This window comes from Silurus meridionalis, chromosome 6 (genome assembly GCF_014805685.1).
Source record: "Silurus meridionalis isolate SWU-2019-XX chromosome 6, ASM1480568v1, whole genome shotgun sequence".
NCBI classification, from domain to species: domain Eukaryota; kingdom Metazoa; phylum Chordata; class Actinopteri; order Siluriformes; family Siluridae; genus Silurus; species Silurus meridionalis.
In genome coordinates this window covers 21,201,352-21,215,703 of record NC_060889.1, presented here as the reverse complement: position 1 = coordinate 21,215,703, position 14,352 = coordinate 21,201,352, and the positions used below count along the sequence as shown (strand labels likewise).

Here is a 14,352-nt window from a genome sequence, read left to right as displayed (position 1 = left end):
CTAAGATACTAAAGTGCTGCTGCATCACTCTCATTAGTTAGAGATGAAGCGAGGCCTAAATTCCACTCTCACCACTAGTGAAGTAGTTAAATGGCATTGTGGGTAATGTAGGTATGACTTAACCAAAGTGAATTTTTATTTTATTTTGGATTGCATTTAAGATCTCATTAATTAAAAACAATAATATGCGGTTTCTTCAAAGTGGACTATTTCCTAAGGCTATTGTTACAGTAGGTATGGGGTTACTCATTGCTATTTGCACAAATCTAATAATGTTGATACGGCAGTTAAAGAAAACTACTGCTTGAGTCCTCATAAAATTACTCATGGTAGATTAACAGATTTTGAACTCAAGCTATTGAAACTGAGCTCAATGTCCATCACTAAGGCTGCAGCAGTAGCAGGTGGCGGTGCTTTAGCATAAATCTGTAGCCTGAGGGTGGTGTCTGGGGGAGGAGTTCTGGACTAATGTGGCACATCTAAGCGTGTGTTAATGTGCTTGAGAGCAGAACACAACAGAAAGCAATGTGAGCAAGCTGGAAAGCTGCCCAGCTGTTTGTTTTGAAAGACTGCATACCAGCGGCATAGCCAGACATTTATTTCAAGGGGATGATGGGAAAATATGCTAAATCATTGTGTGATCTGTACAATTAAATTGATAAATTTGATGCATTCATGCATCTGGGGTGGATGCCAGGCAGTGTTAGGAGCGGCTGGGATATTCGGAATTTGTCATTTAAATAAAATACCCTCACGACAATTCGACTGAAAATGACCTAAATAACATGCCACAAATGGATATCTTATCTCATAAAACCAGATCGACCTCCCCCTCAAGCTGAACTCTAGGACTTAATCAGCTGTCCAGTTGGCTTTTAAACACAAATAGAAATAAATATGCATGGACCCCATTGGTTACTCCTGTTTTTCCCCGTAGCAGCTGCTAGCCAATAAAATTCTACCATAAACCAAATAAGGTTATATCTTTCTTTTTACAAATGGGGTGATTAAAAATGCAACACATAATTGGACCAGCAGTAATTCGAGGGGGTTCAACCATCCTAAAGCTGCTACCAACTGCCCTTCTGGTGTGACAGAGCAAACCCTCTCACTAATTTAAATGTCCAAGACTCATTGGACAGTGAATGCTTAGAACTTGTACAAATGGTAATTTCCAGCATTCCCATTACATTGCTTCAAAAGACTGTTCATTTCTCAAGTTGCAGCCCATTGGTCAGTGGATGAAGATTTCTTTCTAGGGAAAAAAAATGGCTCTGTCCTAAACAGCAAATGCAGCAAATAAATCATGAAGCCAGTTCAAACAGGAGGACAGGGATGCTGAGAATGAATGCATTAGATGTAATGATTCAGCATAGTTATTTACCAATGTTCTCGAATGAAAAATGGTTCTTGAATGGACAGCCTTTTTATAACGCTACTGCTGTTCTGCTTGCATGGAGCCCAGCATGAATCTTTTGTCCACACCGACTCATTTAAAAACAGCCAGCTCACCAATATTTTCTCACACTTTCTGAGGCCTCTGAAACATTATTAATAACCAGTCAAGACAATTCTGTTCTGTTTACTTAAGAATGATTGATGTAACTGACAGAGGATAAGAAGCACTTTATGATTTCGCAGGCTGTGTTGGTGAGAGGCGGACGCTTTGTCGCCGCAGGGCGTATTTTCAAAATAAGTCTGCAATAAGGCCAGATAAAAGTAGTAGTCGATCATCTGTTGTAATATTGGCCACTGCCTATTTTCAGCTCAAGAGACACTGATATAAAGAGCACACAGGGAGACTATGCTTCTTAACGCATTATGCACATAATGAAGCAGAAAGACCATCCAGGGATACTATGTAAATAGCAAGCTGTTTGGGAAAATATCCAGTGTTGAAAGCACTTTATAAATAAAATTGAATTGAATATCCAATGAGAAGAACTGGAAATGAAATAAAACAGGGTTCAATGATCTTAGTCACAATCTTAAAATAAACCAAAAGTTGGTAAAGAGTGCCCTGTTGTAATAACCATGCTCATTTTATATACAGTAAAAGTGAACTTGCATGTTTAGTGTAAGCTTAGTGAATCCTAACTCAGTGAACAAAGATATCCACGGATAGAAATGACTGTGCCAGTCTTATCTCTCTAAAATTGGTCCATAAAAAGACATTGATATTGATCCATTTGAACTAGCTTCTGGTCTGCTTTGATCTGGCTCCCAAATATATGTCTTATTTTAGTCCCGATTATATTTGAAGTCTTATTTGCAACCACGGTACTCATTCTTCCTACACCCTGAAAAGATATTTTTTTAAAAACCTCCAAAATCTAGACAATGGTACGTCCTTCTGATTGTGACCTGATCACGCTGATCAAAGATTGCCATGATTTAAAAGGAATCCATTCTTTACAGAGGAATGAAGCTGACTTCCACACACAGAATGTCCTTTTTTATGAGTCCAAAAATAAGATAAGACAAGTTAGGCAGATTGGGTATTGCCTCTGGGTATGTGTGTAAATGTGGACGTGTATGATGCACTGCGATGGACATCCAGGAAATAAATCTTTCTGCCTCACACCCAGTGATCAGTTGGGCGCCGTTTTCACCATTAGCCTGACTATGATGGATGACTTGCTGTAGATAAATGAAGCACATACAGTGGAACCCGGTTATCTCGCCCTCGGTTACCTCGACAACCCTATTAAGTCGACGTTTTTGAAGTGGAACCGCCAAATTCTCGCTTTTTCTAAGCATTTTTTATCGGTTATGTCATTTTTTTTATGTCGCCGAACCCTAATATCTCGAGCACAAGGGGGGACAAATTTGCCATTTAACGTCGGTTATCTCGGTGCAGCCGCAGAAGAACTCGCAGAAGTGGCGGAAAAATCAAGCCTTATAGATGCTACAGGTGTTGTATTGTATACTGGTGAATCTCTGCTGTTAGTTAGTGCTAGTGTTCGTAGTGTTAGTAGGGGGGCGGCGCGGCTTTGGGAAGAAAAGAGCAGCCGTTGAGAGAGTGCCGGTGGGAAGGCACGTACCGGGAAACGGATGAGCGATAACAACGACCGCCGTGAACCAACATATACCAACAATAACGGACCATATGTGCGCGATTGAAGTCGGGAGCTTCAGAGAAAGCGGCCAAGAAAGCACCTGACACGCTGAAGGGGGCCGAAGGGGGCATGGCAGGTGGATTCCTGACAGATAAACATGTACTGTATGTATTTTTATAGCATGCCTTCATCAAACAAATCGCGGCAACGCTGTTGTGTAAAAAACCCTTCAAAAACACGTGCATGCACATTCTCATTTATTAACGCACATCATGTACATAAAGAAATTTCAAGCACATTAATATATTGCCGCCATTTTGATTTTTGTTTATCTCGATCATCGGTTACCTAGATGCTTTTTGGCAACCCCCTAGGACATCGACATAACTGGGTTCCACTGTACTTACAAAAACTAATAATAAGAAAAGTATACTGTACATGTGATGTTTTTTATCTCTATCTTTAGCCACCCAGTTTCTGTCACTCATAGCCTCAAATTCCGGTTAGCTGATAGGATTGAAAAATGAAGTGGTCTTCTATTTGGTTAAAGGTTGGGTGTGTAGCATTTCTCCAATGCTGTCTTCACCACAGGACTTAACAAAAAATGCACAGGTCAAGAAATGACTAAGAATTGAACAAATATATAAAGTACTTTGGAGTGGGATAGCACTTCCTATTGATTTCTTTAAGCATGGTGGTCAAACTTGCGGACAGCTTTTAACAGCAAGAAAATCGGTTGAAAACCACTTGCTCATCAACAAGGTCTCCCACTTGCAGAGTTCCCGCTTCCTGTACCGTTCTGTGTAAACTGTGTGAGCGGGAGATCAGCTGTTTCTCAAATACTCAAAAGTAACCCCTTTCTCACCAACAACCGAGTCACTGAGATAAGCTTTTATCTGCTCTGAGGTTTGATATGAACATTAACTGCAGTGCCTGACATGCATCTGAAGGATAACACACACTTACAATTGTTTGTAGTTGATTTGCACTTTGTTGTTCGTATGTAGATCTGTTCAGCACTGTCACAGGTGTGCACTAGGGACGGCTCGTCGACAAGCATCGTCGCTTTAAAGTGACACCACAGTGAATGAGGACGTCTGATCATATCGATTGCTCTGTTCTTGCATTTCATCTCGTACATCTTTGAAGAGGAAGGCAATGCGAATAACGACATTCATTCTCTCATTCTCACTTTCATTGTGTTTTTGCTTTTTGAAGTTTGAACTTCCTGTTTGCTTTAACTCTCTCAGACTGACAATCGATTCCTTTCCTGACTGATTTTATTTTTTGCCAGGTAGCTAGATAGACAGGCGGATAGATAGATAGATAGATATAAATAAGATTTCTTAATTAATAATAATGCGCTTTCTGCACATATCATAGAATGTATAATGAAAGTCTATGGTGATTCTGCGAGAAGGAAAAATACCTGAATATAGCAATCAGAGCTAGGTGGTTAAGCATGCTGCTTTATCTTGAGTTGGGTTGAAGTTATTGTTACGTTTAAAGTGCTCTTCAAATAAAGTGGACCTTATATCTTCACAAGAACACCCGTGTGTAACATATATATTAAATGTGACTTTACCTGCCCTGTTTACTGCACAGCTTAACAATTATGAAATGCAATAAATAGACATTCAGTGTCACACAGATGAGTCTGGGTTCCCTTTTGAGTCTGGTTCCTATTAAGTTTTCTTTCTCATGCCATTTTAGGGAGTTTTTCCTCGCCATAGACACCATTGGCTTATACATTCTTTTATACCTGTGTTGTCTCTGTAAAGCTGTTTTAAAACAATGTCCATTGTTAAAAGTGCTATACAAATAAAAATATTTTAAATTGTATGGAGTGTTAATTTTAGGCTTGGTTTCTGGGGTTTCCTTATTTAATTAGCTAAACTTTAACTCGTTCATATTTGTTGGGTTTTTTATCCTGATCTCTTTCAACCTGTGTCTGATGCACCAGCTATAATTACTTGCATAAAATGTGAGCTTTTCTTTCAGCCATTCAGAGGTGGACTTGCTCGTGTGTTTTGGATCATTGTCCTGATGCAGAACCCAAGTTCGCTTCCGCTTGAGGTCATGAACAGATGGACAGACATTCTCTTTTAGGATTTTTTGGTAAACAGCAGAATTCATGGTTCCATTTATCACAGCAAGTCTTCCAAGTCCTGAAGCAGCAAAACAGCCCCAGACCATCACACTACCACCACCATATACTGTTGGTATGATGTTCTTTTTCTGAAATGCGGTGTTACTTTTAAGCCAAACGTAACAGGACACACACCTTCCAAAAAGTTAAACTTTTGTCTCATCAGTCCAAAGAGTATTTTCCCAAAAGTCTTGGGGATCATCAAGATGTTTTCTGGTAAAACTGAGACGAGCCTTTATGTTCGTCCCAGTTTTACCAGAAAAAAACATCTTGATGAGGCAAGTGAGGCCTGCAGTTCTTTGGATGTTGTTGTGGGGTCTTTTGTGATCTCTTGGATGAGTCATAGCTGTTCTCTTGGGGTAATTTTGGTCGGCCGGCCACTCCTGCGAAGGTTCTCCACTGTTCCACGTTTTTGCCATTTGTGAATAATAACTCTCACTGTGGTTCGCTGGAGTCCCAAAGCTTTAGAAATGGCTTTATAACCTTTTCCAGATCTCAATTACTTTCTTTGTCATTTGTTTCTGAACTTCTTTGGATCTCAGCATGCTGTCTTGCTTTTGAGGATCTTTTGGTCGACTTTACTTTGTCAGGCAGGTCCTATTTAAGAGATTTCTTGATTGTGAACAGGTGTGGCAGTAATCAGGCCTGGGTGTGGCTTGAGAAATACAACTCAGGTGTGATAAACGACATTTTTAACAGAGGAGGCAAACACTTTTTCACACAGGGTCATGTAGTTTTAGGTTTTGTTTTCCCTCAATAATAAAACCCTTCCTTTAAAAACTGCATGTTGTGTTCACTTGTGTTATCTTTTACTAATATTTTAATTAGTTTGATGATCTGAAACATTAAAGTGTGACAAACATGCAAAAAAATAAGAAACCAAGAAGGGAGCAAACACTTTTTCACACCACTGTATATCCTACACCACACTCCCACAAAAATCCAATACAACTTACAATCATTTATTACTGATATATATGGCAATTGTTCTAACAAGGAAACATTTTTATTACTGATAAAGCCACATTTGATCTTTTATATTCAGGACGACCTACAAGCGGAACGGCGCACACTTTCGATCTGTACGGTTTGTAAAACACCGAATAACAGAATCCTTTGAAGAGATAGGAGAATCCCCATGAGAACTGAATTAAAACAGCTTTAATGAGTTGTATGTGACCTCGTGCTTGACCTGAAGTTTAAGTGCAAAGTAAGAAGGAACTTTTTATTAGTTTTGCAGCTGAACTAGAAAGAGGGAGAGAGAGATGGAGAGAAAACAACCTCTTCACACCTCTCTCTGTTCTAACAGGCAAACACACTGACATACATGACAAATATAAAATAAAAAAAAACCTTGTTCTATGGTGTGACTGAAAATTTTTATATAAGATGTTTTTTTCATAGTATTTTTCTGTAATAAACCGATACATTATTTAACACAAAGACTAAGGATGAAAATTGGATTATGCAGCAGCATTACATATTGCATTATAGACTAGAGGCCTGATGTGTCCTTGAACTTTCTTGTTCTTAGATTTTACAGTCTGCCTGCTTGTTTTCACTGAATAATTTTACCAGGCTGTGCAATGTTTTAAATGGGTAATTAAAATACATTCATTACAAAAAAAAGCATTCATAATTATAATAATTATATTATTTTATAATAATACTATAATCATTGTATTACAATAGCAGTATCATTTGTCTAAACTCACTGCAACACTGCAAAAGTGTCATTCGTTTTCCTTTTGATAGTCGTCGTACTGTGTGTCTAATCAACACTGTTCAGTAAGGATCCGCCTTTTCTGTTTTTAATTTAGTTTTATTTCACTTTGTAATTTTTTTGCTGTTTCTAAACTTGTCCTTGTGATGTTAGGCTTTGAGTGTGTTTGAGTTCTGCTGTGTTTTCTGGTTTTCCTTTTTTTTGTTTTTGTCTTTTTAATTCACTTTCGTGTTTCTGAATTTGCTCTCATGGTTTTGGATTTTCTGTTTCCTGTGTTTTCAGTTTAGTTTAAGAACTATTCATCTGTTTTGCACCCACGGGCCACCGTACAGAGTTCATAAATACTGCCAACATCAAAGTAATAGCATTCTGCATTACTGTTTTTTTAATTATTAGTCTATTTTAAAAAGATCTATGCATGTGCCAATTGTTTAAGTAAGTCCCAAATATTGTCAAATACATCGAAATAATGTATAAATACTATCAAAATAATGAGGTAATCAAATCCTTTCTTTCTTTCTTTCTTTCTTTCTTTCTTTCTTTCTTTCTTTCTTTCTTTCTTTCTTTCTTTCTTTCTTTCTTTCTTTCTCGTATGCACACTAATAATCTGCTTATTCTTTCAGCAAGGCTATAACTCTGCCCTATCATTCCTGGGATTCCACAAGATAATACACTGACCTATGGTGTGCTCACTGACAGGTAGTTTCACATGTATGCTCTCACACACACACACACACACACACACACACACACACACACACACACATACACATACACACAGATACTCAGTGATAAAGCTGATTGAAATGACCTCCAATATCACCCTGATGATTGTGTATAAAAGCTGCCCATTATGTTAAAGTGCAGTCCAGGTTTCTTTCAAATCATATCTGCTATTAACTGTCATATGTGCAGGCTATTTTTGTGTGTGTTTGTGTCTGTGATTATTCCAGCAAATGATGGATGTTCTCTGGACAGATTATCAACCATCAGAAAACTGCCAGTCCAGTTAAATGGTCAGGCCTGAGATAACACATCCCACAGTGTACATGGTCCCGCATACATAGCGTTCATTAATAAACTTCTGTGTGTGTGAGCTTATTTCCTCCTTCATTTATCCGTTAGGCGACGGGGTGTGTTAATCGGCATGTGTAATGTCTTTTCATCTTTGATTTCTGTTACCCTGTTTGCACTGACAACCTAAATGGTCCGTTAGTGATCAATATCTCTTTAAGGGCTACACTACTATGCACACAGGTCAATAATTGCCACTTCTTCTGCATCCATGTCCAGCCTAATCATGCAGTACTACTGGGTTAATTCAACGCAAATAGATCTTTTGTCGATCTATACGGCATACAAAAAAAAAAAACGCAGCCACATTTTTTCCCCCTGTGTTCATCTGAAGGATAAAGACAAGCCATGTGGACCGAAAACTAAGATTTTCGCCTTTCCCATGTTTGACGAAGAGGACAGGAAAAGAAATCCTCAAATGATAAATAACAAAATTAAATGAGTGAAGATTTTACACCTTTTTCCTATGAACACAATCCAATTGCATTCTTGTCTTCATTAAAATACTGCGTATTATGACCAGCATACAGGATACTTCACAGTTGTCCTACATACACACGCACACGCTCATAAATGCCCACATGCAGACTAATCAGAAGAAAACCATCCGCCTCCCATATGGCATTGTCATTCATTGACTCCTGGACTGCGATGAAAAGTGAAATCTCCTGACATCCACAGTCTTGTTACTAATCCGAACTCGCGCGATCTCCTCTAAAATCACCCATTTAATTAGTCATGGGAGATTTGCAATTTATGTAGTGTAACCTGTTCTGATTAGATAGCATCGCCTTGTTTTCTGGTGTCATATTCTGGAGGAGGATTATGATGAATAATTGTAAAAACTGTAGGAAGTGAAAAAAAAAACAAAAAAACAAATCCAACAAATACAAAAATAGCAGGAATTCAGTTTCAGAAACCCCTAAGGATCCCATCATGGACACATTGTCTACGGTTTAGCAATTAGAGAAGCTTGAAAGTACTGTTCAAAATAATTTTATGAGAAACAGAACAAAATCAAGCACTAAGAAGAGTGCTAAGCTGAAAGCGTGCATGCTACTCACCATACAGGATGTTAATGAGCGAGATTGGCATTACTAGGATGCCAACCAACATGTCCGCCACAGCCAAAGACCTCAGGAAGAAATTGGTGGCGTTCTGGAGCTTCTTCTCCAGCGAAACAGCCATAATGACAAGAATGTTCCCTCCTATGGTAAGCAGGATGATAATGAGTATAAGCAGTGCAGGCCAGTTCTTCTCTTTGATCGATTTCTTGGCTATGCCCTGACTGGAAGACGAGTTGGAGGAAAGGGTGGAGCTGGGGTCGGTCCAGAACAGGCTCTGGTTCAGGCTTATGGTGGTGTTCCCGGGCCACGTCATCCAGCCACTTATGTCCACAGAGGCAGTGGTGGAGCTGAAGCCACCCAATAACGGTCCTGCTAGAGCCCCCATCCTTAAACAGCTGCACGTCTACCTTGTGCTCACTAGCTGCTTGTGATGTGCTTGGGACGGACTCTCACACTCATGTATGAGTGCCAGAGCCCGAATCTGACTAGTGAGATGAACCAATTATCGATGAACAACCCACAGGCGTCTCGATGTGAAGGGGATGTCTACAGAATTAGGCACCGCCATTGTGCTTTCATCTTCATGGTACAAACTTGGCCTCGGAGACAATATCTGAAAAAGGACAAAGAAATATAACTGCAATAAGAACGTGATCATGGATTAGGTTGATTGCTAAGTGCTTAAGGCGTAATAAATGTAGAACCTGAGATTCGTTCCCTTTTTGTAAATGAGATGCATATAAGTAGACCAGTTAAAATCAAAATTAAATTGCGCAATCATCTTATTGTGCAAATGAGTCTATTTACACCACACCAGTGAAGGTTAATCGAGTCTTTGAGGTAGATATGTTGAAAGTGGATTATCACTACACGAGCCACCATTACCTCGGGTCTGTGTGTTAATTTCGGGAAGAAATGCAGGTCATTTTATTTTTAATTACCACAGAATACTTCAGGGTGACCGTCTAGAGCCGCAGTGTAGTGATTGACAATATAATTGGCCATATGCACCACTGGTCATTATTATGCCATTTTATCCAATCAAATAAGCTTCCTGGTCATGTAAGTACACCCGCAGTTAACCTCAGTCCCAAGATATTACAGTATTATATGCATCAGTAAATGCTTTGTCGTTGAATGCTGTAATAAATCCATAGCAGGACTCTATGATATGGACAAAATGCTAAAAGAAGATTACAGTGAAATTTACAGGGATTATATGTTTTACAGTGTCTTTAAAAATCACTAATCTGACAGGGTTAAGGGTTGGTCTAGCAATATAACGTACACGTGTTGGATCTTTGGATTGTTGTGATTCATTAAAACACCCACAATTGTCATCTGGTGTGTCTGAGATTAGTCAGAATGCTCACTCAACAACAACAACAACAACAAAAATATGAGTTCGTAGTGGGAGGTCTCAATTATCCATTGTAGCCTTCTGTGATAGTTAATTGCTTTTGGACATTCTTTACAATGAGCAAGTAAATAGAAGAGTTCACCGAAAAGTTTTAGCCAATTTATTTATTTATTTTTTTTACACACGACCCGGATGACTGGCTTTTTACAACTTCATGTCACTCATTTTTATTATTCCTTCATCTTTTTATTATTTTACTATTCGTTCCTCAACCTAAACAACAAATCTCCCAATACTGTATTGAGCAAACAAGCGCCCAGGGTCTCCGAGAACTCCAGACAGATGAGGAGGGGGACAAAAAAATCTATTTCACAAGGTCACACAGGTCATTTTTTACTCAAACACTTATCTGCAAAATTCAGTCCACTGACATAAAAAAAATCCTATGTATGAAACATATTGGAAGGTCTGTTTCGAGTCTTTAAACCAAAGATAAAATGTGTATTTTTTTTTGTCCCCAATGGGAACCACACAGCCGTGATATACAGTTTTTGTAAGTGGTTTTCTATATCCTACACCTCACCAACGGTTTTGATGTACTTCTGTTTTGATGTTCCAGTTTCGTGCTTATTCTCTCGTCAGAGTGGTTGGAGTGGAGGGAAGAGATAAAGGCAACAAAGGGCAAAAAGAACCATGGCTCGAGAATAAATAAATAACTAGATGATAACTCCTCTGTTGGCCTAGAATAACCTTCCATTTATTACAAAGTGTGAGCGAGGGGAGCATCAAGAAAAAAAAACACACCAGAGCACCTGGCTAAAAGAGAACATTCATCTCTTTAATAGCAGTCTCACTGCTAATAAGGACAAATATGAAGAAAAACAAGTCATATCAAATACATCGTATTTTGTTCATATAGCGAAAGATGCACACCAAATATAAACCTGCAAAAAACTCTGAAAAATGATCCAGAGAATAGCAACAAGAGAACGCGTTGCTATAGCTGATGCTTTTGTAAACATTAGCGATGTAATAGTTTCCCTTTGGTTGAATCAGTGTTGTCGACTTCACAATTTTGGAAATCATTTTAGCGAATGACAAATAAGAGTCTAGTGATTCTTCGTGCTGATGTGAGGAACCTGACTGTGTTCATATAAGCTGATATTTCAACGACTAATTAACAATTGTCATTGTTCCAAATGACCATTTCTGGTAACACACGCACACACACACAAACATTTTCAATTATATTACATTACACATTACAGCAATAACTGGAAATACACTATAAATAAAATAAACAGAAGTGAATATTGAAATACACTTTGAATATTAAAATACACATTTGATTACAACACCTACTCGATATGCAATATGAATCACAAGTGGCACACACACACACACTCTCTCTCTCTTTCTCTCTTTCTGTGTCCTCCTTAAAGTCTCTCTTTATCTCTTTGCTATTAATAAAGGGAACAAAGTGCACTTCCACATGTATAAATGTGATTCTGAATTGCATTTGAGGGTAATTAGCTTCTTCAGCAAACCCCAATCAAGTTACTGGCATTTAGAACCAGTCTCCAGTCTAATTAGCATAAAATAAAGGAGGCAGCAAAAAGACGAAGAACGTTTGCGCTGACTCTGGGTGAATGCATACAGAACGCAGAAGTTCATGTGTAACCTTGGGCATTCCTGTGTCTAATCAGAAATATATATATATATGTGTGGTGTATTATTAACAGCTTTAATGTCTATTATTTTGATGCTGTGTTTCTGAACACAAGTACTATAGTTTAAAATGTGTGAGTGGTTTTCCTGTCATTTAAAGCTGTTCAGTGTAACATCTTTTCTTTCAGCCCTGGGCTAATTGTCACACTGAATGTGATTTTAATGAGACGCTGCTGTCAGGGTTAGCATGCAGATTATAGACCACAAAACATACACATAAAATGCTGCTTTCAATTTTAGCTGAGCAACTGATGATCCATTTGAACTACAAATAATTTATTTGTAGATTTGGCTTTAGGCTTTAAAAAAGCTTTACACACAAGCAGTCCAAACTGAACAGCTTGAACTGAACACTGCTGCGACGAAACCTGGTCCCACGATAGCCTTACGTTTTTATACACGATATGTGAGGATGGTCTATCAAAACCTACCTTATACAAGAAATACTGGAAATTTCCCACATGTCCGACATCCTGCCCTGCACTTTAATACTGTTTTTCCACTACCACGCTCTGACGACTCAGAAGTGCTTATAATCCATGACACATGAGTGGCCACTTTCGTCAAGGGGAGGAAGGTGTAAATGGGAACAGATTTACTGAACAGAGTGCCTTTGCCATTTGAAGCAAGCAAGCAGCTGAAGCGTTTTCCCTAGAAATTTTTACTGTCAGGTTATACTAGCTTGCTAACTCGGATTACTAAATATCTAGCATTATTTTAACTAGCTGGTCTGCTAAAGGCCTAGATTGATGATTGGATAACTTAAGATCTATCTAGCAAAATTCTAGCAGGCCAGTTAGCTACATAACCCCCTTCACCCTGTATATTTTAAATACAAATAAAAATAAAAAAATAATTTATTTATTATTATTGATTTTTATCTATTGCTCCTCACATTTTATTAACAGTTTCATGTGACATTTGGACAAGAAAACTGGTTTTAAATGCACTGTCTGAGCTTTTTTTTCTGTTCTAGTCCTTTCTCTTCACCCCTTCGCCTATCCTGCCATTGGCTCGTTACCTCACTGTGTTCACCTGTGCTTTGTCTTGCCCCCTATTTGGCTATTTATTCATATCATTGGGTTTCTGGCTCACATTGCAAATTCCTATTGTGCATTCTGTGTTTCCTGTCAATCACTAATTTCTATCATTTATAATAATCTCTACTTCTTTTTTGACCAAAGTTGTGGATTATAATTAAGATTACTGGATTATGCCTAATAAAACACACACACACACACACACACACACACACACACACACACACACACACACACACACATAAAGTATCCTGCCTTAACACACAGCATTAGTTACCTCTACTAGTAATAGCTACAATAGCTTCTATAAAGTTTGATATCATAGTGTCTTACATTACATCCTAATTTTTAGTGTACTCTAATTAGCACGTTTATTCGCTTTTTTTTTTTTTTTTTTTTTTGATGGATTGTTTCTCAAAAGTGGTTCGAAGTTTATATAATTATAGATCATAATAAATTATAGTATTTCATATTTAAATCGTCCAGAGATTGACGTTGAACTGACAACCTTCCCCTCTAATCCACAACACACATGTTGGGCACACACTACCATTTCACAGCACGTTAGGAATGTGTGTCAGATAAAAGTGGGATGAGAATAAATGTAATTACATCATGACTCAATACAAACATGACATAAGACATGGAAAACAGTGAGACATAATCTTGGCATGTTTAAAGATTTTAAAATATAGCTCAAACTAAAGCTCCAATCCCAATGGATTTCTAAGAAGCACGTACAGGCAATTAAAAAAAAAAAAAAAAAATTATATATATATATATATATATATATATATATACGTATAAATATATATATGTGTGTATATATATATATATATATATATATATATATATATATATATATATATATATATATATATATATATATATATATATATATATATATATATATATATATATATAGAGAGAGAGAGAGAGAGAGAGAGAGAGAGAGAGAGAGAGAGAGAGATTGCGAATAAAACAAATTCAGTGCAATGCAAAAGCTTAAGTAGAATGCATTTCAAATGCAGCTGGTACAGATTGAAAAGCGGCCACAAAATAAATCTTTAGAAAGCATCCAGAGTGAATTGGCCTCCGTGATGCTTGGTTGAAGGAAAGTTTTACAAATCCCTACCAACATGATAACTGCTT

The 14,352-nt window shown here is 37.8% G+C and overlaps 1 protein-coding gene across 1 annotated transcript in view; it reads right to left on the bottom strand.

Moving 5' to 3' along the window:
* htr2cl1 (5-hydroxytryptamine (serotonin) receptor 2C, G protein-coupled-like 1) overlaps nt 1-14,352 on the bottom strand; it is a 131,438-nt gene that overhangs the window by 16,400 nt on the left and 100,686 nt on the right. Inside the window, exon 3 of the mRNA XM_046852715.1 lies at nt 9,070-9,685. Coding sequence (XP_046708671.1) covers nt 9,070-9,457 — 388 coding nt within the window. The 5' untranslated portion in view covers nt 9,458-9,685. The remainder of the gene's footprint in view (nt 1-9,069; nt 9,686-14,352) is intronic.